This window comes from Rattus norvegicus, chromosome 3 (genome assembly GCF_021556685.1).
Source record: "Rattus norvegicus strain SHRSP/BbbUtx chromosome 3, alternate assembly SHRSP_T2T, whole genome shotgun sequence".
Taxonomy (NCBI): Eukaryota; Metazoa; Chordata; class Mammalia; order Rodentia; family Muridae; genus Rattus; species Rattus norvegicus.
In genome coordinates, this window is record NC_141536.1 from 7112765 (window position 1) to 7134368 (window position 21604).

The 21604-nt window shown below is 58.7% G+C and overlaps 1 protein-coding gene across 7 annotated transcripts; it reads left to right on the forward strand.

Moving 5' to 3' along the window:
- Positions 1-600: 600 nt before the first annotated feature.
- Positions 601-20561, forward strand: Abca2 (ATP binding cassette subfamily A member 2). 7 transcript variants are annotated; one of them, XM_087654600.1, is made up of 48 exons: positions 601-763; positions 3974-4067; positions 5059-5170; positions 5255-5418; positions 5667-5818; positions 5962-6072; positions 6308-6526; positions 6888-7255; positions 7701-7860; positions 8571-8699; positions 8791-8958; positions 9035-9131; positions 9440-9613; positions 9683-9785; positions 9859-9973; positions 10074-10264; positions 10411-10561; positions 10638-10842; positions 10976-11140; positions 11243-11423; positions 11497-11709; positions 12624-12820; positions 12908-13090; positions 13285-13469; positions 13576-13696; positions 13977-14213; positions 14291-14497; positions 14780-14882; positions 14965-15284; positions 15359-15572; positions 15672-15777; positions 15869-15980; positions 16064-16124; positions 16204-16378; positions 16459-16574; positions 16653-16800; positions 16872-16995; positions 17129-17261; positions 17346-17463; positions 17587-17765; positions 18053-18194; positions 18309-18443; positions 18539-18642; positions 18720-18812; positions 18891-18993; positions 19061-19198; positions 19283-19483; positions 19870-20561. In XM_087654600.1, the coding sequence occupies exons 1-48, from the start codon at positions 698-700 to the stop codon at positions 19903-19905; spliced, it is 7329 nt and encodes a 2442-aa protein (XP_087510726.1). In that variant the 5' UTR covers positions 601-697; the 3' UTR covers positions 19906-20561.
- Positions 20562-21604: the final 1043 nt, after the last annotated feature.

Genomic DNA, 21604 nt, shown 5'->3' on the forward strand with positions numbered 1-21604 from the left:
AGAAAGCTTTTGTGAAGGTCCCTCTCACCAGGCTCCTCTCTTAAATATCTAAGTCATGTCACGCTGTTGGGCTGCCTGCCACACCTCGAGCCTTGATGGGATTCTCCTAATGGATCAATGTCTCTCCTCTAAATGAGTGATCGACCCTACTTCCTGTCTCTACATGCGAGGAGGGTCAACCTAATGGTAACCAAGCCTCTTTCAGTTTTCCAAACAGGACAGTAGAACACTTTGGGGACTCCTCTGCATAAATCTCCCATTAGAGACATATATTTGGAATCCCCTGAGAGACGCATAGGGTGCTCGGGTTCTCCCTAGACCTCGGCAAGGTGCGAGCCAGGATCTTGGTTTCGATGGGGTCTGTGAGGGATCTTGGGAACACAGCAAAATGGGTCCAATGAGCAGCGAGGCCTGGTGCTGTGCGCAGGTGCAGGCAGGCCGGGCCAGGCGGGCCTGGGCGCCCCCTGGCGGCTACCGGAGCGCCGAGACACCTTTAAGCAGGGGCGGCGGGCGCGGGCGCGGTAGCGAGTCGCTGTAGCTGCGGCCGCCGGGGCGGAGCCTGCGAGCAGCAGGTCCAGGACGCTCGAGCGCCCCGCCCCCGCGCGGGCGATGCCGAGCGGCGCAGCCGGCAGCGGGGCCCGGCAGGGCGCGCAGAGAAGAGGGCCGCGGCGCTGAGGCGGCGGAGCGCGGCCCGGCCATGGGCTTCCTGCACCAGCTGCAGCTGCTGCTCTGGAAGAACGTGACGCTGAAGCGCCGGAGCCCGGTGAGCGAGCCGCGCCCGCCCTTAGGGGCTCGCAGGCCGCGCGCCCAATTTGTTGGTGCGCTCCCCGCGTTCACGTGCAGTGCCCAGGCGCGCGCAGACCCCGGGAGGGCGCCACAGGAGACCCTGCACCGGGCCGGACGCTTCCGCGGGCTTTCGGGCCTCCGGCAGAGCGTTCGGCTAGCTGTGCCCTGGTCCGCTGACACTCGCAGCACACGGCTGAGTCACGGGCCCGCGCCCTCCGCCGCGCTTTCTGGCAGGCTGGGGTGGGGGCAGGTGGTCGCTGGACTTCAGCTAGAGCGAGGCCCAGGTTCCTGGGACAGAGCGCTGGCTGGGACACACCATTCAGCGTAGGGACTCCGAGATCTGGGCCCATCTTCTCTGGGGCCCCCAAAGGAACCTGTCTCTTCATTCCCTTTACCGATACTCTGCCCTTGGGCAAGCACCTTAGGCTGAAGCTGGTACAAAACAGCTCTCACCGCCGCTGCTACTGCCCTACTCCTCCTCATCTTCCTCCTCCTTTTTCTCCACCACTACCAGCAGCAGCAGCAGCAGCAGTAACACCAACACGACCACCACCTCCACCACCACCACCATCTTCTCCTCCCTTCATCGTCTCCTTTTCTAGCCCATCCTGGCATGTCCACAACCTTACTCCTGCTCTCTCATCCCTGGGAATGTCCTTGTGTGGACTCAACCTGTCAAATCCCAGCACCCCTTCACCCTTTAGGGCCAGTTTCTCCTGAGGATGTTCCTCTGATTTCTTCTGCCTCGGGCCTCTCTGGGGGCTGGGTTTTGCTGAGTTTCTTGGTACAGTCTAGGGCAGCCAGGATATAGAGTGTTGGGGTAGGAGTCCTGGGTGAGGAGCAGGATGCAGGGCATGGATGGAGTTTGCTGTGTTGGTTTTCATCTCAGTCTCAGGAAGGACAAGGGCATCCAGAGAGTCCTGGGCCAGCACAGTGTCTGAGGGCCCTTGGGATTTTCCAGGGTGGAGACAAGAGTACAGGGACCTAAAGGAAGGACCTTAACCAGCTCATACCCAGGGACCCCTTGGGCAGCAGCACTGTGTTCTTCTTTGAGTACTTTAGATGCATACGAAACTGGTCTGTAGGCAGGGTGGGCAGCAGTCACCACCACAGCCTGGCAGGATTCCTGTGGGCACCTGGCCCTGGCCAATAGCCAGAATTGGGCATATGCTCTGTCCTGGTTGTCTGGGACTGGCTTGTGTGGGGTCTGAAAGGGCAGCCCTGTGACTATAGCTTTTGAGTCCCTGGGGGAAAGGGATACAGAGTGACGATGTAGGCATGCCTTAGTGCTCGCCCCAAGTTGCTTGTCAGGAAGACCCCTCAGGGCTTGGGAGCAGAGGCCAAAACACATTTCCCGCACCAGATAGGAGCCTCACACCAGGCAGGAAGAAGAGGCCGGTGACTTAACAGTCAGTGGAGGTGCCTTTTCCCTAGGACTGACCCCTGCCTGCTAGGCGGGGTTGACCTGTACGACTTTCCCAGATTCTCTGCTTCAACATTCCCAGAGACCAATTAGACCACAGATCCTTAACCATGGCTGAGCTCTCAGCAGTGACTTTCTTCCTCCAGGAAGACGGTCTTTGCTGGTGTCAGGGGTGCCCCCGTGCAAAGCCCTTGATCTGTAGGGGGACCACAGGACTTCTGCCCTTCTCACTTCCTTCTCCCAAGTACTACCCTGCCCTGTTGTCGAGTTGCACGTGGGACGTGGGTCCACCCCGGCACCCTTAGGAGGATCGCCAGTAGCTGTGCTGCAAGCTAACATCACACTTAGGCATCACCTGCTACACTCCCCATCCCCCATCCCAGCAAGCACGAGGCTGCTCAGGCCCAGGGTGAGCATGCAGAGTCAGAGTCCCTAGGTCACTGGCCGTCACCCAGGTAAGACAGGTAGCGCTGGACCTGTGCTGTGAGCCTGTAACCAGATGCCCCTCCGTTGCCCTCTGTCTCCCAGCTAGGACTGTTTCTCCTAGCAGCTCATGCGCAGCCGTTGCTATAGTGATGGGGAGACGGCCTGGCCTGTGCTGCAGCTACTTGGGCGGAGGTGCCCAGGGCAGGGGTGGAGGTGCCCAGGGCAGGGGTGGTGGGGCAAGTGTTGGTAGGGCTGTCTCTTGAGCTGTGGCCCCTGCCACTCTGTATGTGTGAAACACATTTGTCCTGCAGCCCTGGGTGTGCATACCACCCCCTCAGCTGGCCCTGGACTCCATCCTGGCTGGAGAGGAGGTGGAGGCTGGCACAGGCCGGGCGGGTGTACGTATAGACAACACAGCAGGGTGTTCTGGATCACAGAGAGCTATTGTCAGAGCACACTGGGCACAGCCAGAGACAGGCTGGGCACGGCCCCACAGCACTCCTGGGAGGGGCTTTAGAGACTGCTTCAGATGGTGAAGGAGACCTGAGATGGGAGAGCCATGGAGGCTTCTGTGGTGGTGGACCCCTCTTCCCTAGGATCTCAGGGGCAGGAGCTGCCCGGAACATTTCCTGACCTTCCTCCCTGAGCTAAGGTGGGGGCAGGAATGGGTAAAGTCCTTTGTTTTCCACACAGCACAGGGGTGAGTCTGGCCCCCAGGGTTTTGGCACCTCTGGTCTACCTTGGCAGCCTAGTCCTGAGAGGTTAGGGCAGGAAAAGAGGATTTTTGCCACATGTTTTTGCTCCACGTTGGCCAGAGGCTCAGTGCTGTCGTCACTTGCTGGGCCTCGTCACCTGCTGCTCACACTAGGCCTCGTCTCTGAGTCCAGCACAGAGTTACAAGGCTGCTTCATCAGAAGAGATGAGAGATACAGCAGGGCTCATGTGGCCAAGATGCCCTCCAGGATCATACCCGGTGGGCCTAGCAGTCAGCAGGGAGAAGATGAGTTGGATAAATGAATGAATGGGTTGGAGGTGACCACAAACTGACTGACTTCTGACCTCTTCAAAGGGTATATGGTCCATGGTTTAACAGGCACAACCTAGGGGCCCCATTTGGTGGTACCACACAGCATTTAACATCTTGGTACACTGGGAGGGACTACAACCTTGGCTGGACCTGAGAAACCTGTGCTGACCCTTCGTAGCCCCTGGGTACCCCTGGCTAGGCTGACCCTTAGTAAGGTCAGGAGAGCCTAGGCCAGCACATGTTCGTCATGTCCGGCCCTGGGCAGGCAGTAGACAGACTGCGCATGGCCTCACGTGGCCCACCCTTTCCAGTGGGTCCTGGCGTTTGAGATCTTCATCCCCCTTGTCCTCTTCTTCATCCTGTTGGGACTGCGGCAGAAGAAGCCCACCATCTCTGTGAAGGAAGGTGAGGTTCAGGCACGGCCTGGGTGCGTGGGTGGGCAGGAGGGATTAGAGTCCTCTCTGTGCACGAGTCAGCCTGAGCATGTCCTCAATCCCAAGGCTCTCTGAGGCCATGGCTTGAGAGCCTGCTCCCTGTGTGGTCCCGGCCACACATGTCTTGGCTAGGTGATGGAGGTCATGGCTGGCCATGGTGCCCGTGAATGATGGAGTGCCTGTCTCTGGAGGACCAGGCACTCACTAGTCTCCTCTGTTCTGTTTTGACCTGCCCCCACCCTGCATGGTCTCTTGTCCTCCTCGGCCGGCCTGCATGCAGTCTGTAAGTGAGCAGCCATCTCCTCCTTGCTGGCTCAGGTGGCCTGGCAGGTCCTCCTGGTGCAGCTTAAGCACCCCTACTGCTTGCATTAACATCCTCCTAGCAGCTGGGTCCTATAGAAGTCACCACCTGTGGTCAGGAAAGGCTGGCTTATGACTCAGGGTGGTGGGCTGTGAAGGGCCTGGCCACTTGGGCCATAGTTGGTATCCTGGTCAAGCCACTGGAGTAACTTCTTGACAGGGTATCCGTGAAGTTGCCTGGCTATGCTTTATAAGGGTGGGGTTCCTGGGTTGGGCCTGGGATAGCCTGAATGAGGCTGGGATGGCCTGCAATTTTCCCTTCAAACTCCTCAGGGCTGTTGCACTCACTCTGCTAACCGGTTGGCCCGAGAGGTCAGAGGTCACTGCCAAAGGGGTGCCTCATGTGCTACCTTGGACTCTGTTGGAAGGGGAGATAGTTGGGGCATTTGAGCATCGCACAGGCTAAGGAGTGATATGCTGGGGCTTACAGGGGAGGGGTTGGCAGGTGGCCCTTTGACCTCTGGCCTGCAGAGTCATTTGCCTTAGCACAGCTTGGGGCCAGGTGCTCTGTGCCCCAACCCTAGTCGGCTTGAAGCTTCTCGTCCTTCCTGACTGTCTCTGAATGTCTCTGGCCCTGTCTCCCTCATTCTTGATCCCACCAGCTTTCTACACGGCAGCACCGCTGACATCGGCCGGCATCCTGCCTGTCATGCAGTCGCTTTGCCCTGATGGCCAGCGTGATGAGTTTGGCTTCCTGCAGTATGCCAACTCCACGTGAGTGCCCCTACCCCATGCCTTGGGAGGCAGCTTCCCCCACCCCTACCCCATAGCAATGGCTGATGTCTTACGTTGTTCCAGGGTCACCCAGCTTCTGGAACGCCTCAACCATGTAGTGGAAGAGAGCAACTTGTTTGACCCAGAGCGACCTAGCCTGGGCTCAGAGCTTGAGGCACTGCACCAACGTCTGGAGGCCCTCAGCTCGGGCCCTGGCACCTGGGAGAGCCGCTCAGCTAGACCTGCAGGTGTGCCCTGTATAGGGATGACTTGGGGGGTTGGGAGGGTAAGCACTGATGTCACTGGAAGCCTGCCTCATCACTCTGGGTCATGGTCCGCCTCTGGCCCTGGGACCTTGTGTCTGCACCACATTGCTCCTTACCTGTGTGCTTGAGGCAGGTCCAGGGCAGTGCTGGTAGCTCTGCTTGTAGCCTATCTGGGACATCTTAGCCCCAGCTGGAGCTGGCCTCTCAGTCCCATCCTCCTGCCTGTCTAGTTTCATCCTTCTCTCTGGACTCGGTGGCCAGGGACAAAAGAGAGCTTTGGCGTTTCCTGATGCAGAACCTGTCACTGCCCAACAGCACGGCCCAGGCCCTCCTGGCTGCCCGTGTAGACCCTTCTGAGGTGAGGCGTGTAGACCCTTCTGAGGTGAGGCGGGCAAGTATCCCTGGTAGCCACGCCCCTCTGCTTCCCCCATCACCCCTGGTTACAGTGGGGAGGGCACTCCAAGTGTACCTGAGCTCCTCTCAGGGCTCTGGAGCTGCTGCTGAGCCAGACCCCTCACAATGCAGGTCTATCGCTTGCTTTTTGGTCCTTTACCTGACCTGGATGGAAAGTTGGGGTTCCTCAGGAAGCAGGAGCCCTGGAGTCACCTGGGTAGCAATCCTCTGTTCCAAATGGAGGTGAGGCGCCTGACTCTGGGAGAGGGGTGGAAGGAAAGGCTCTTCCTTAGTTACACATAAATTCTGGGGACCTGTGGTGTGTATGGGAAAGCAGAGGCCAGACAGCGACTCCAGTGCACCCCAGCACAGAGCCAGTGCAGTGGATGGTCACAGCAAGGTCTTGTGCTGCCTTAGGAAGGGCCTTGCTCATTTCTTGGTGTGTAAGCTTTACCAGTCCCCTGTGCCTTGTCCCCAGGAGCTGCTGCTGGCTCCTGCCCTTTTGGAGCAACTCACATGTGCTCCAGGCTCTGGGGAGCTGGGCCGGATTCTTACCATGCCTGAGGGTCATCAGGTAGACCTTCAGGGCTACCGGGATGCTGTCTGCAGCGGGCAGGCTACAGCTCGTGCCCAGCATTTCAGTGATCTAGCCACTGAGCTCCGGAACCAGCTGGACATAGCCAAGATTGCCCAGCAGGTGAGGCCCTGCTTGCCAGTTGGCCAGCAAACCTGTTGACCAGCCTGGCGGAGGTGCTTGGAGCCTGAGGACGGGAGAGGCTCCTGCTCCTAGGCCATGCATGGGACGGCTTGTCATTGAGCAGTCAGTGCCATCTACACAATCTCAGGCTTCAGTTCCTGCCCATCTCTCAGTCCAGACTCTATCTCTAGCCCTAGCCAGGACTTCCCAAACTGCAGCCCTCCCTCATCTTACCCAAGCACTGTCCCCTGCTGATAACCCCCTGTCCCACTCCTGATCTTAGTCACCTCCCTGAGCCACCTCCAACCAAGTTCACCTGTCCCCTAGCCTACATTTTCCACATGCCCGTTTTTCCCCTCAGCTGGGCTTCAATGTCCCCAACGGCTCAGATCCACAGCCGCAGGCACCGTCCCCACAGAGTCTGCAGGCACTCTTAGGGGACCTGCTGGATGTCCAGAAGGTTCTACAGGATGTGGATGTCCTATCAGCCCTTGCCCTGCTGCTGCCTCAAGGTGCCTGTGCTGGCCGGGCCCCCGCACCTCAAGCTGGCAGCCCGAGTGGCCCGGCCAACAGCACCGGGGTAGGGGCAAATACAGGTCCCAACACCACCGTTGAGGAGGGCACCCAGTCACCTGTCACCCCAGCCTCTCCGGACACTCTGCAAGGCCAGTGCTCAGCCTTTGTGCAGCTCTGGGCTGGCTTGCAGCCCATCTTGTGTGGCAACAACCGGTAGGTCAGCAACGAAGGGATCGAGGGAGGGGTAGAGTCATGGGGCATTGGGGACTTGAGACCATCACTTGGCCCTTTGCATAGACTCCATTCTGAAGGCCCCATGTGCTATCTGCCCTGACATTTTTTTTTAAGATTTATTTATTATATATAAGTATACTGTTGCTCTCTTTACACACACCGGAAGAAGGCATCAGATCTTATTACAGATGGTTGTGAGCCACCATGTGGGTGCTGGGAATTGAACTCAGGACCTCTGGGAGAGCAGTGACTGCTCTTAACCACTGGGCCATCTCTCCAGCCCCCTGCCCTGACATTTAAGTCCACTCTATGCCTGACCTGACACCTTGCCTTAGCCTGATGTTATGTTTGTAAGCCATCCCCAGAGCCCCATCTCACTGCTCCTGACATCCCTGCCCTGTTCCTTGTGCTTTGTCTCTGCCAGTACCATTGAGCCTGAAGCACTCCGGAGGGGCAACATGAGCTCACTGGGCTTTACGAGCAAAGAACAACGGAACCTGGGCCTTCTTGTGCACCTCATGACCAGCAACCCCAAAATCCTGTATGCACCCGCAGGCTCTGAAGCTGACCATGTTATCCTCAAGGTGTGTGGTCTGGCACATCTGGGACATGAGTTGTGCCTGTCTCCCCAGCAGGAGCACAAGCCCAGCAAAAGCTGGAGTGAGGGCTCTGCAGGCTGGACTCTATGTAGGACTGCTAAGAGTTAAGCTTAACCTCATGAATCTAGGTGCTGGTGTGCCTGGTGTCCAAGGGTTGGGGGTGCAGTGGCACTTGGTAGCTTTTCCGTTGGGAACTCCTGAGAGTTTCTGCAGAGATGAATTGCTCTGGCTAGAGTGTTCCTCATCCCTCGCCATGCTGGCTGAGCCAGGGTGGTTGTCTTCAGAGACACCCCTTCCCCTACACAGCAGTGGCAGAAATGAGCAGGTACGAGGACCGCTGGAGCCTGGGGGGGGGGGGGATCTGTTGGACTAGTATAAGCCAGGACTGGAAGTGGGCGTGGCGAGGTCTGGACTGTGCAGGTTTCTTTGGGAGAAATGATGGCCAGACATCAGGGGCTCTAGGGGCACGTGGAAGGATATGAGGAAGGGGCTGGGAAACATGTGCATGGCTGCTGAGGTGGGACTCACAATTCACATGGCTACTGTAGAAAATTATGCAGAACCTGGGCAGAAGTTTGGCTGGAGTAGGGATGGTAGCTGGGTTGGTCCCTTGGGCATGTGGGAAAGTGGAGGACTCGCAGACTGGCTTGGATCTCTCCTCCAGCCCTTTCACCCCAAGCTTTCATTTTCTGCAGGCAAATGAGACCTTTGCCTTTGTGGGCAACGTGACGCACTACGCCCAGGTCTGGCTCAACATCTCCGCAGAGATCCGGAGCTTCCTGGAGCAGGGCAGGCTGCAGCAGCATCTGCACTGGCTGCAGCAGGTGCTGTGGGTACAAAGTGGGTGGGCACCTGCGGTGGGCTCTTCTGCCTACAGAGGTCTGAGCCACACCCTGAACTCAACTCTCACCACAGTACGTGGCTGACCTCCGGCTACACCCTGAAGCAATGAACCTGTCACTGGACGAGCTGCCCCCTGCTCTGCGCCTGGACTACTTTTCTCTGCCCAATGGCACAGCCCTTCTGCAGCAGCTAGACACAATAGACAATGCAGCCTGTGGCTGGATCCAGTTCATGTCCAAGGTGGGCCTGGAGAGCCCAGTGGTCCCCTCTCCCTCAGGCATCTTCAGGGCCAGCTCCAATGATAACCCCTTTGCAGGTGAGTGTGGACATCTTCAAGGGGTTTCCTGATGAGGAGAGCATCGTGAACTACACTCTCAATCAGGCCTACCAGGACAATGTTACAGTATTTGCCAGTGAGTGCCTCTCCCTCCTCCCACAAGGTCCTCCGTCTCCTACAGACCTATGCCCTCAGCAGCTTAGTCCCACCCTGTCCCTCCTGTTTCCCCAGCTCCATGTCCTATGTCTCTCCCTTCTCCATAGCCTGCTTCACTTTGCTACCATAACACTCCGAACACTGGCTCTGCCTCATGCCCTGTCCTTCAGTCCTGCTCCACCTTTCTGTCTGTCCCATTACCACCCCTGGGGTGCTCACAGCACGGTGTGTCGCACCCCTTCTGTGCACACCCTCTGGCCGTACACTTCATCAGCCTCCCGTCCCCAGGCGTGATTTTCCAGACACGGAAGGATGGTTCCCTCCCCCCACATGTCCATTACAAGATTCGCCAGAACTCAAGCTTCACCGAGAAAACCAACGAGATCCGTCGTGCTTACTGGCGTCCAGGGCCCAACACTGGTGGCCGCTTCTACTTCCTCTACGGCTTCGTCTGGATCCAGGGTAAGGTGCTGAGCCCAGATGGGATGCGAGGGGGCCTGGTCTTGCCCTGACACCACCTCCAACCCACAGACATGATAGAACGTGCCATCATCAACACGTTTGTGGGGCACGACGTGGTCGAACCCGGCAACTACGTGCAGATGTTCCCGTACCCCTGCTACACCCGTGACGAGTGAGTGCCAGCCTGCAGGGGTTTGGGGGTCTCCGGCAGGCCCGAGCCCCACCTCACACCGGTTTCCCCTCAGCTTCCTGTTTGTCATTGAGCACATGATGCCACTGTGCATGGTGATCTCCTGGGTTTACTCTGTGGCCATGACCATACAGCACATCGTGGCGGAGAAAGAGCATCGGCTAAAGGAGGTGGGTCGGGGCGGCTGCGGACACCCACAGTGGGCTGTTCGAGGAGCAGCGCAGCCCTTTCCTCCGGTCTCTGCCCTGAGGAACCTTTGCCACCCCACAGGTGATGAAGACGATGGGCCTGAACAACGCCGTGCACTGGGTGGCCTGGTTCATCACGGGCTTTGTGCAGCTGTCCATCTCCGTGACAGCCCTGACCGCCATCCTCAAGTATGGCCAGGTCCTCATGCACAGCCACGTGCTCATCATATGGCTCTTCCTTGCTGTCTATGCTGTGGCCACTATCATGTTCTGGTGAGTGTGGCGGGGAGCGGGGAAACCGCTAAAAATAGGCAGACCCTCTCCTAGAGCTCCCTTGGGCCCCACAGGGGAGCCCAAGTGTGCTGCAGGCCAAGAGCCAAGGGTCTCGGGGCTGACAGCTCTGTGGCCTTCCACTGCAGCTTCCTGGTGTCTGTGCTGTACTCTAAGGCCAAGTTGGCCTCGGCCTGCGGCGGCATCATCTACTTCCTGAGCTACGTTCCCTACATGTATGTAGCAATCCGTGAGGAAGTAGCCCACGATAAGATCACTGCCTTCGAGAAGTGCATTGCGGTGAGGTTTGTGGCCGGGCAGGGCCAGGATAGGGTGTCTACCTCCAGCCCACCTACTGACACCCGTCTTTCTTCAGTCCCTGATGTCCACAACAGCCTTCGGCCTGGGTTCCAAGTACTTTGCTCTGTATGAAGTGGCAGGTGTGGGCATCCAGTGGCACACGTTCAGCCAGTCCCCAGTGGAAGGGGATGACTTCAACCTGCTCCTTGCTGTCACCATGCTGATGGTGGACACAGTGGTCTATGGCGTACTCACTTGGTACATTGAGGCTGTGCACCCAGGTACAGGCCGTCTGTAGAGGGAGCAGGGTGGGAAACGGTCGCTGGGCTTCTGCCTTCCTGTCTGTGGCATTTGGCCCTGTGGGGGATAGTCACCTCCAGGCCCTTGGTCAGCTCTCCCCTCCTGGACCCCCAGGTATGTATGGGCTGCCCCGGCCCTGGTACTTCCCACTACAGAAGTCCTATTGGCTGGGCAGTGGGCGGACAGAGACCTGGGAGTGGAGCTGGCCATGGGCACACGCACCACGCCTCAGCGTTATGGAGGAGGACCAGGCCTGTGCCATGGAGAGCCGGCACTTCGGTGAGGCTAGGGTCAGAATGTTGACTGGGTTGGGTGCTGAGTTTGGGGGTCTGAGGTGGGCCTTGGTGCTGCCCCTGTCCTGCTGACTCAGCCCTGATACAGAGGAGACTCGCGGTATGGAGGAGGAGCCCACCCACCTGCCTTTGGTCGTCTGCGTGGACAAGCTCACCAAGGTCTATAAAAATGACAAGAAGCTGGCCTTAAACAAACTGAGCCTCAATCTCTACGAGAACCAGGTGGTCTCTTTCCTAGGCCATAACGGGGCTGGCAAGACCACTACCATGTGAGTGTTTAGGGACAGGAGGACAGGGTCCCTTAGGATATGGTAGATTGTGACTCCACTTTCCCCACTCCAGGTCTATCCTGACTGGACTGTTCCCACCCACGTCGGGCTCAGCCACTATCTATGGCCACGACATCCGCACAGAGATGGATGAGATCCGTAAGAACCTGGGCATGTGCCCACAGCACAACGTGCTCTTTGACCAGCTCACTGTGGAGGAACACCTCTGGTTCTACTCACGCCTCAAAAGCATGGCACAAGAGGAGATCCGCAAAGAGATGGACAAGTGAGTGTAGTGAGGGACAAACAGGACCTCATCTGCCCCGCCCCACTGCTGGGCACCACCTCTTGGGGATGCAGAACACAGGAAGTTTGACTTTGCTTATCCCACTCGTCAGGGAGACGTGGGAAAGCCTGAGACATTTCAGGGGTCCTGAGGCCTGCTATGAAGCTGGGGACGTGGGGTTCTCAGATTCTTGGCCAGCTGCTGGGAGTCGCAGAAGAGCCAAGAATGGAGTCAGGGGTGGGGCGGGGGGAGTCCGGCTTGTCCCAGCGGTGATCGTCCTTAGCTTGCTGTGGTCAGGCTGGAAGCACAGAGGGGCCTTCCATGGGAGAGGTGTGCTGTGCGTCTGTAGACGAAGGCCTTCCCCAGCTTCCTCATGGTGGGTCTTGATGAAAGTGACAGTCCACATTTAACCTTATCATTTATTAGCCATCCATGACAGAAAATGGATGCGTAACCCCATTTACAGGGTCCGACCTAAGATTAAATACCTTTTGCAGGGAGGAGTGTCTGGGAAGGGAGACTTACTGGCTAAGCCTTCAGGGCCTCTGGATACCTCCTTAGCAGGAAAACTGTTTTTGGGCCAATTTGACCATGGGACATATTTCTTTTATGTGAGAAACATGGCACATGTTCTAAGTCATGAGTCCAGCAGGGAGTGAGGAGTTGCCTAAGCCTCAGGTGTTTGCCCACTGAGTCTCCCGGGTCTCAACCTGCTCTACCCACCAAACTTCCTGGTGTGGTTTTACGTCCCACAAGGGCATGGTGTCAGAGGGGTGTTGGCCATGAGCAGAGGCAGATGCTGTGAATGCTCGGGTGGAGAAGGGGTGAGAACGGGATGAGAGCTCTCCACTTTCCACTCTACCCTCACCTGGTCTTTCACCTTCTCATCCACTGCCCTCCCGTCGGGTCCACAGGATGATCGAGGACCTGGAGCTCTCCAACAAGCGCCACTCGCTGGTACAGACGCTGTCTGGAGGCATGAAGCGCAAGCTTTCAGTAGCCATTGCCTTCGTGGGTGGCTCTAGAGCCATTATCTTAGATGAGCCCACAGCTGGCGTGGACCCCTATGCTCGACGTGCCATCTGGGACCTCATTCTGAAGTACAAGCCGGGTGAGCAGGACAGCAGGCTGGCATGGTGGGCGTGGGTATGTCCGCCCGCCCCGGTATGTGCCCTCATCTTGGTGTTTCCCGCCCCAGGTCGCACTATCCTCCTGTCCACCCATCACATGGATGAGGCCGACCTGCTGGGGGACCGCATTGCCATCATCTCCCATGGGAAGCTCAAATGCTGCGGCTCTCCCCTCTTCCTCAAGGGTGCCTACGGCGATGGCTACCGCCTCACACTGGTCAAGCGGCCTGCGGAGCCTGGCACCTCCCAAGGTCCGTGCTGAGACTGTCCTCCCTGCCCCCTGGCCCCCTACCTAGGACGGGTGCAACCTTACCCTCACTTCATCATTACCATGATGGAGTCACTGGTGGACTTGGGACACTTCTGAGCCTCATCTTGACGCTTACCCACCGAGGGCCCTCCTTCCTCAGCCTCTCATCCCCTTCTGCTCCTCCTTCCTTCCCAGAGCCAGGGATGGCTTCCAGCCCCTCAGGTCGTCCTCAGCTGAGCAACTGCTCAGAGATGCAAGTGTCCCAGTTCATCCGCAAGCATGTGGCTTCCTCCCTGCTGGTGTCAGACACGAGCACCGAGCTCTCCTACATCCTGCCCAGCGAGGCTGTCAAGAAAGGGGCCTTCGAGCGCCTCTTTCAGGTGTGAGGGCTGGGTGTGATGCCTGGGGACATGATGGGCCTGTGGGAAAGATGGACAAGTCACTGCCCGCTTTCCATGGCACTGGCCTCACCCAGTTTCTTTGCAGCAATTGGAGCACAGCCTGGACGCACTGCATCTGAGCAGTTTTGGGCTGATGGACACAACCCTGGAGGAGGTGTTCCTCAAGGTGTCTGAAGAAGACCAGTCACTGGAGAATAGTGAGGCCGGTAAGAGCACCCAAGGCTGGTGATCAGTCCGATCTACCCACAGAAGGCTCCGGGGACATTGCTTCTCCTTGGCCTCTGGAAGCGGGGTCAGGATAGGCTTGTGGTGGATGGTGTGGTAGCACGGCCTCCCGGGGAATAGGTGTGTGAACTAGAGGCTTGGATCAGGGCGGGGACTGGCGTCATGGGTGCGCACTGGGGACCGACCGAGGTACTGAGATGTTCCGGAGAGGCGTGGCCCCAAGCCCTCCCTCCCCGCCTCCCTCACTGATCCTGTTTGCAGATGTGAAGGAGTCCCGGAAGGATGCACTGCCTGGGGCAGAGGGCCTGACGGCTGTGGAGAGTCAAGCAGGCAACCTGGCTCGGTGCTCAGAGCTGGCACAGTCCCAGGCTTCACTGCAGTCTGCATCTTCTGTGGGCTCCGCCCGTGGGGATGAGGGTGCTGGCTACACCGACGGCTACGGTGACTACCGTCCCCTCTTTGACAACTTGCAGGACCCAGACAGTGTCAGCTTACAAGGTGGAAGCTAATGGGGAGGCTGGGGAGGGTCCAGAAGGGTGGCATGGTCCTGGCTACTCACCCCCGCCTCTCTGCAGAGGCTGAAATGGAGGCCCTGGCTCGGGTAGGCCAGGGCAGCCGCAAGCTAGAGGGCTGGTGGCTGAAGATGCGGCAGTTCCATGGGCTCCTGGTGAAGCGCTTCCACTGTGCTCGCCGGAACTCCAAAGCGCTCTGCTCCCAGATTCTGCTGCCTGCCTTCTTCGTCTGTGTGGCCATGACTGTGGCATTGTCTGTCCCTGAGATCGGTAAGGCTGCCTGGCCCCGTGTGGCATGGGGCGGAGCTGGTCTCTGGCCTGCTAGTCTTGGCTTCATTTTCCTCCCAGCCCCCTGGAGAACAGCCCTCACTCCTCTCCTCACACTCTGAACCTTATTCAGGGGCTCTCGAGAAGGTTCTGTCTCCTGGGGAGTCCAACCCCACAAGCTTGGCCCTCTCTGTGTGGGGAAGAGAGAACAAGGGCCGGGGGCCGGGGGCTGGCATCGGGGAGTGGATCTGCTCAGGCTTCAGTGTCCCCCTCCCCTGCCCCCAGGTGACCTGCCTCCACTGGTCCTGTCGCCTTCTCAGTACCACAACTATACCCAGCCCCGTGGCAACTTTATCCCCTATGCCAATGAGGAACGCCGCGAGTACCGGTGAGGCCGTGGACTGCAGCTGGAGCACAGGGCAGGGCAAGAGTGGAGGTGTACGGCCCCTAACTCACTATTGTGTCCTCAGATTACGGCTGTCACCTGATGCCAGCCCCCAGCAGTTGGTGAGCACATTCCGGCTGCCCTCTGGTGTGGGTGCCACTTGTGTGCTCAAGTCTCCAGCCAACGGCTCCCTGGGGCCCATGCTGAACTTGAGCAGTGGAGAGTCCCGCCTGCTGGCCGCACGGTTCTTCGACAGTATGTGCCTGGAGTCCTTCACACAGGGGCTGCCACTGTCCAACTTCGTGCCACCCCCACCCTCGCCCGCCCCTTCCGACTCACCCCTGTCCCCGGATGAGGATTCACTGCTAGCCTGGAATACGTCCCTGCCCCCTACTGCTGGACCAGGTACTACCTCACGGAGGGCTCCTGGGGACACTGGCATGAGTGACCCATCTCACTGTGCTGCACTCTGCCCACAGAGACGTGGACGTGGGCGCCTTCTCTGCCACGCCTGGTTCACGAGCCGGTCCGCTGTACCTGCTCTGCACAGGGCACGGGCTTCTCGTGCCCCAGCAGTGTGGGTGGGCACCCACCCCAGATGAGAGTGGTCACGGGGGACATCCTGACTGACATCACCGGCCACAATGTTTCCGAGTACCTGCTCTTCACCTCTGACCGTTTCCGACTGCACCGGTGAGTTGGCCTGGAGGGGCTGTGAACGGGGGTGCCGTGCCGACGGCTGCAAGGCCTCAGCGCCCCTCCTGCCTGTCCCCTCCTGTCTGCCTCACACAGCTATGGAGCCATCACCTTTGGTAATATCCAGAAGTCCATCCCAGCACCCATTGGTACCCGGACCCCTCTCATGGTCCGGAAGATTGCAGTGCGGAGGGTGGCCCAGGTAGGTTGCTGCCTTGGGGTTTGGGGCACCTGGTCCTAAGCTTAGTGACTCGAAGCCTGTGATCCTCGCTGAGGCCCTCGCCCCTCCCCAGGTGCTCTACAACAACAAGGGCTACCACAGCATGCCCACCTACCTCAACAGCCTCAACAATGCCATTCTGCGTGCAAACCTACCCAAAAGCAAGGGCAATCCAGCAGCCTACGGTAAGGAGAGCCAGGGTCGAGGGATGGGGGACGCAGCTGAGCTGGAGCGACACGAGGGCCTAACGCTGCCCTTCCCCGTGCAGGTATCACCGTCACCAACCACCCCATGAACAAGACCAGTGCTAGCCTCTCCCTGGATTACCTGTGAGTGAGGCAGACCGAGTGGAGGGGGGCAGGACTGCCGGGTCCTGACAGCTCCTGGAGCTGAGTGCTGTCCTCCTAGACTGCAGGGCACAGACGTGGTCATCGCCATCTTCATCATTGTGGCCATGTCCTTCGTGCCGGCCAGCTTCGTGGTCTTCCTTGTGGCCGAGAAATCCACCAAGGCCAAACACCTGCAGTTCGTCAGCGGGTGCAACCCTGTCATCTACTGGCTAGCCAACTACGTGTGGGACATGGTGTGCCCCCGCATGGTCCCCTCCTGTCCCTGACTCCCATCCGCACGCCTGGGTCTCACCCTCCGCCTTCGCCTTTGCAGCTCAATTACCTGGTCCCGGCCACCTGCTGCATCATCATCCTCTTCGTGTTTGACTTGCCGGCCTACACGTCACCCACCAACTTCCCCGCGGTGCTCTCCTTGTTCCTGCTCTATGGGTAGGGTAAAGTGGGGAGGGGCATGGAACGTGTGTGCTATGGCCAGGGTACCCTGTGACCACCGTGGCTTGTCCACAGATGGTCCATCACACCCATCATGTACCCGGCCTCCTTCTGGTTTGAGGTCCCTAGCTCAGCCTACGTGTTCCTCATCGTCATCAACCTCTTCATTGGCATCACGGCCACAGTGGCCACCTTCCTTCTGCAGCTCTTTGAGCATGACAAGGTAAGTGTGAGGGTGAGTGGGCAGCAGGGTGTGGCCCGGGGCGGCAGTGCTGAGCCGAGGCTGGCCCCCAGGATCTGAAGGTTGTCAACAGTTACCTGAAAAGCTGCTTCCTCATCTTCCCCAACTACAACCTGGGCCACGGACTCATGGAGATGGCCTACAACGAATACATCAACGAATACTATGCCAAGATCGGTGAGTCTGGCTCTGGGGGGACAGTGCAGGCCTTCAGGGGGCCACAGAGGGGTTGCCTAGTCCTTGACTCTTAAGTTCCAAGAGTGACTGGGACCTCTTGAGGCTCTCGGGCCCTGAACCAGCCGTTCCACAGGCCAGTTTGACAAGATGAAGTCCCCGTTTGAGTGGGACATTGTCACACGTGGACTGGTGGCCATGACAGTCGAGGGCTTCGTGGGATTCTTTCTCACCATCATGTGTCAATATAACTTCCTACGGCAGCCACAGTGAGTGGAGCGTGTTGGGTGGTGCTGGGGATCCTGGGTGGGGGTGGGTGGCTTGGCCAGGCCCTGCCAACTTTACTGCCTTAGGCGTCTGCCTGTGTCTACTAAACCTGTGGAAGACGATGTAGACGTGGCCAGTGAGCGGCAAAGAGTGCTCCGTGGCGATGCTGACAATGACATGGTCAAGATCGAGAACCTGACTAAGGTGGGCCCTGAGCTGTGGGAAAGGAGGGAGGGAATGGGGCGGGTCGTGGGGCCCAGCAGTGGGGGGAAGCCAGGCCAGGCAGGAGTCCCCACCCTTTGCTGAGTGGGAAGGCTCTTTGACCAGGTGTACAAGTCTCGGAAGATCGGCCGCATCCTGGCAGTGGACCGCCTTTGCCTGGGTGTGCGCCCCGGAGAGTGCTTTGGGCTCCTCGGGGTCAATGGTGCCGGGAAGACCAGCACCTTCAAGATGTTGACTGGAGATGAGAGCACAACAGGGGGCGAGGCCTTTGTCAATGGACACAGGTGGGGTTCCTGTGCCGCGGATGCACACAAGGAAGCGTGTGTGTGTGTGTGTGTGTGTGTGTGTGTGTGTGTGTGTGTGTGTGTGTGTGTGTGTGTGTTTGTACGAGCGCCTATGTGTAACTGCTTCCAGACTGCCGGGGTTAGGGGGTGAGGGAGGGAGAGAGCCCGCCCCTCAGGTGCAAAGGTGTGTGTGTGGATTTAGGAGTGTGATGACCGTGGCTCCAGGGTACAGGAGGGCAGGTGTGGGGTGAGCGTATTGTCCGGTATTGATCACCCTCTGTCCCCAGTGTGCTCAAGGACCTGCTCCAGGTTCAGCAGAGCCTTGGCTACTGCCCGCAGTTCGACGCCCTGTTCGATGAGCTCACGGCTCGCGAACACCTGCAGCTGTATACTCGGCTTCGAGGCATCCCCTGGAAGGATGAGGCGCAGGTGAGGAGGATGGGCAAGCCGCTGCCCGGCGCCCCTAAGTTCACGTGCAGGGGTGAGGGCTGAGGGCTGGCGCTGGTGGGAATCCTGCAAGCCGTACCTTGCTTGGCCCTGCAGGTGGTGAGGTGGGCCCTGGAGAAGCTGGAGCTGACGAAGTGTGCAGACAAGCCAGCCGGTAGCTACAGTGGGGGCAACAAACGGAAACTTTCCACAGCCATCGCTCTCATTGGGTACCCTGCCTTCATCTTTCTAGTGAGTCCTGGGGTGGGACTCCTGGTAAGCCAAGGGACAGATGGCAAGCCAGGTTGGGCGGGCTACGTCTCTGGCTGAGCTGACCCCTGCCCTAGGACGAGCCCACCACTGGCATGGACCCTAAGGCCCGGCGCTTCCTGTGGAACCTCATTCTGGACCTCATCAAGACAGGACGTTCAGTGGTGCTGACCTCACACAGGTGTGCCCCTCCCCCACCCCTCCGTGGGCCAGCCTCTGGCAGTCCCTCTGGTGCCAGCCTGTGCTGTCTGCCCACAGCATGGAGGAATGCGAGGCTGTGTGCACACGGCTGGCCATCATGGTGAATGGACGGCTGCGCTGCCTGGGGAGTATCCAGCACCTCAAGAACAGGTGAGTCAAGCAGGGGTGCAGAAGGCGGGCGAGCTATCAGACCACACAGGGCTCCTGGCCACACCCGTGTCCCCCCAGGTTTGGGGACGGCTACATGATCACTGTAAGGACCAAAAGCAGCCAGAACGTGAAGGATGTGGTGCGGTTCTTCAACCGGAACTTCCCAGAGGCCATGCTCAAGGTAGGTGTAGTGGGATGGGGTGAGGGTGAGCGCGTCTCCTGCTCTGACGGCCCCTGACCTCCTCCAGGAACGCCACCATACGAAGGTGCAGTATCAGCTCAAGTCGGAGCACATCTCGCTGGCTCAGGTGTTCAGCAAGATGGAGCACGTGGTCGGTGTACTGGGCATCGAGGACTACTCAGTCAGCCAGACCACTCTGGATAACGTGAGTGTGCTGCGTGCAGTGAGGGTGCCCTCTCGGATCTGCCTGCACCACTCACTCACCAGTGGCCCACCCACCCGTCCACAGGTGTTTGTGAACTTCGCCAAGAAGCAAAGTGACAATGTGGAGCAGCAAGAGGCTGAGCCATCCACCTTGCCGTCCCCCCTTGGACTACTTAGCCTGCTGCGGCCCCGCCCTGCACCCACAGAGCTCCGGGCACTGGTGGCCGATGAGCCTGAGGACCTGGACACGGAGGACGAGGGCCTCATCAGCTTCGAGGAAGAGCGGGTGAGCGGTCGCCACCCTCCCAGCAGCACCGCTGCTTGGCCTGAGGCTCTCTGCCGGTCTGGGGCGGGCAGGGCCTCCTGCGTGTTGAGGCCTTGAGTGGAGACAGAAGTTGGGATGGGCAAAAACTGAATGCAGAGCCCAGAACACACTGGAAACTTTGACGATCCCAGATCGGTGGGGGGGATTGCAAGAAACCAGAGACTAGGGAGAGTGACTACCACACTGGGCAAGAGGACCACACACCATAGAGTACTTTGTGGGGAGAGGATGCTCAGGGGAGCGAGCGCCAGGACCCAGCTAAGGTCAGGTACAGTGTAAGAGTCCCCAGTTCCTCCTGTGGTGCTGAAGATGCCTTCCCAAGCTCCGTTTTTTCCGTTCCTCACCAGGCCCAGCTCTCCTTCAACACCGATACGCTCTGCTGACGTTCAAGAGTCACATCAGGGATGCAGCTGTTTGGGGCAGAAGTCAGGCGGTGGCCGTAGCCCCAGTCACACATGCCAGGCCCTGGAAAGGCAGGTTCAGGACCAAAGGGCTCCCGCCCTCCTCCCAACTACCATCCTCCCCGATCGTGCCAAAGGCTGGGCTGGCCCTGGGCTGCACACACCCTCACCCTGCTTTGCCTTAAAGCCTTGGGTCCTGGCCCAGCCCCTTACCCTGCCCAGCACCATCCACCTTCCCAGGGTGACATGGGCTGCCCCAAGTATCCTGTGACCCTTCTCTGCAGCGGCCACCAGTCTACCCAGGCCAGCATCTTGCACAGATGTCTTTCATGAAAAGACTGCAGTTGGGGAGGTGGCAGCTTGCCTACTTATTTTGCTTTAAGAGCCTCCCTCACTCTGCTGTTGTGAAGAAGTTAGGCTACCATGGGAAGCCATGAATGTGGCTGCCTCAGCCCTGGTGGAATGGCAGGAACGGAGAAGCTGGGCTTGCTGGCTAGGTGAGGGGCCACTGCTCCCTCCCTGCCCCCTCAAGCTGCCTTTGCTCTCCCGCCCAGCTTGGCCCTTCCTGCCACCCATGTGGGAGTAGGACCTTGTATATAGCACACAGATGTTTGTTTTCAATAAATAAGCAAAAAGGACCTGTGGGAGCCTGTGCATGTGGCAGAGGGAGTGGTGGTGAAGGCAGGCATGCTGGGCCAGGGTTCAGCCACCGGTCTGTGTACCAGTGTGAAGGAGGGGCTGCTCCAATGAGGAGATTTATCGTTCTCCCCCTTCCCTGCCCTCACAGCCCAGACCCCTGCTCTGTGGACGGGTCCTAAGTGGCTGTGGAAGGGGTGGGGTAGTGCCAGTCACACTGCTGTTACCTCTCAGGCGGCTGCACATCCCGGCTCAGCCTCCCCCACTACGCCTAGAACCCACAGTGAGCCTGTTTGTGCTGCGCCGTCTCTCCTTCCTGAAAACTGAAGAGGGGCTCTGGAGGAGACCTCCAGGTTGGCACTGGCGTCTGGGTGCATAAGAAGACTTTCCTGAAAGTGGTGGGCATCCAGTGAGATGAAGTCCATGCCTTGCATCGGCCCTGCTGGGTGGTAAATTAAGCCAGTATACAAAAAGGCCCTGAAGTGTGGAGCTTAGGAAAACAAGATCCAGTGGGAAGTAGGGCCCAGGAAGCATAGGGCTCAGGAGAAATGGGGCTCTGAGCTTAACTAGACATGGGCTCCATGTCTGCCAGGCAGTAGTTAGGGAAACAGGATACCCTCACACTCTCACGTCTGTCTTGTTCTGGAACATCTCAGACTTTTGAAGTGTTTAGGGGTTAGGGACACAAAAGACCCTTAGAATAGAGGGCTGGCTGGCACCGTGTGCCGGAGTGAGGGAAGAGGAAAGGGTGGGGGTAACCGGGGCAAAGGTGCTGCCTCCCTCTGGGTTGTGGAGACAGGGTGGCCTGTTATAGTTCCAGAGGTTGGGCCCAGAACTGCTGTCCTGGCCCGTGAGCAGAGGTTTTCCTGGCCTGAGAGGCAAAGCAGGAGAGAGAGGGTGAGCACGTTAAGAATTGGGGATGCAGGCTCCATGGTAAGAGCCCTTGGTATTCTTGCAGAGGATCAGAATTCAGTTTCCAGTAGCCGTGTTGGGTAGTTCATAACTGCCTGTAATTACAGCTCCCGGGGATCTGACACCTTCTGGC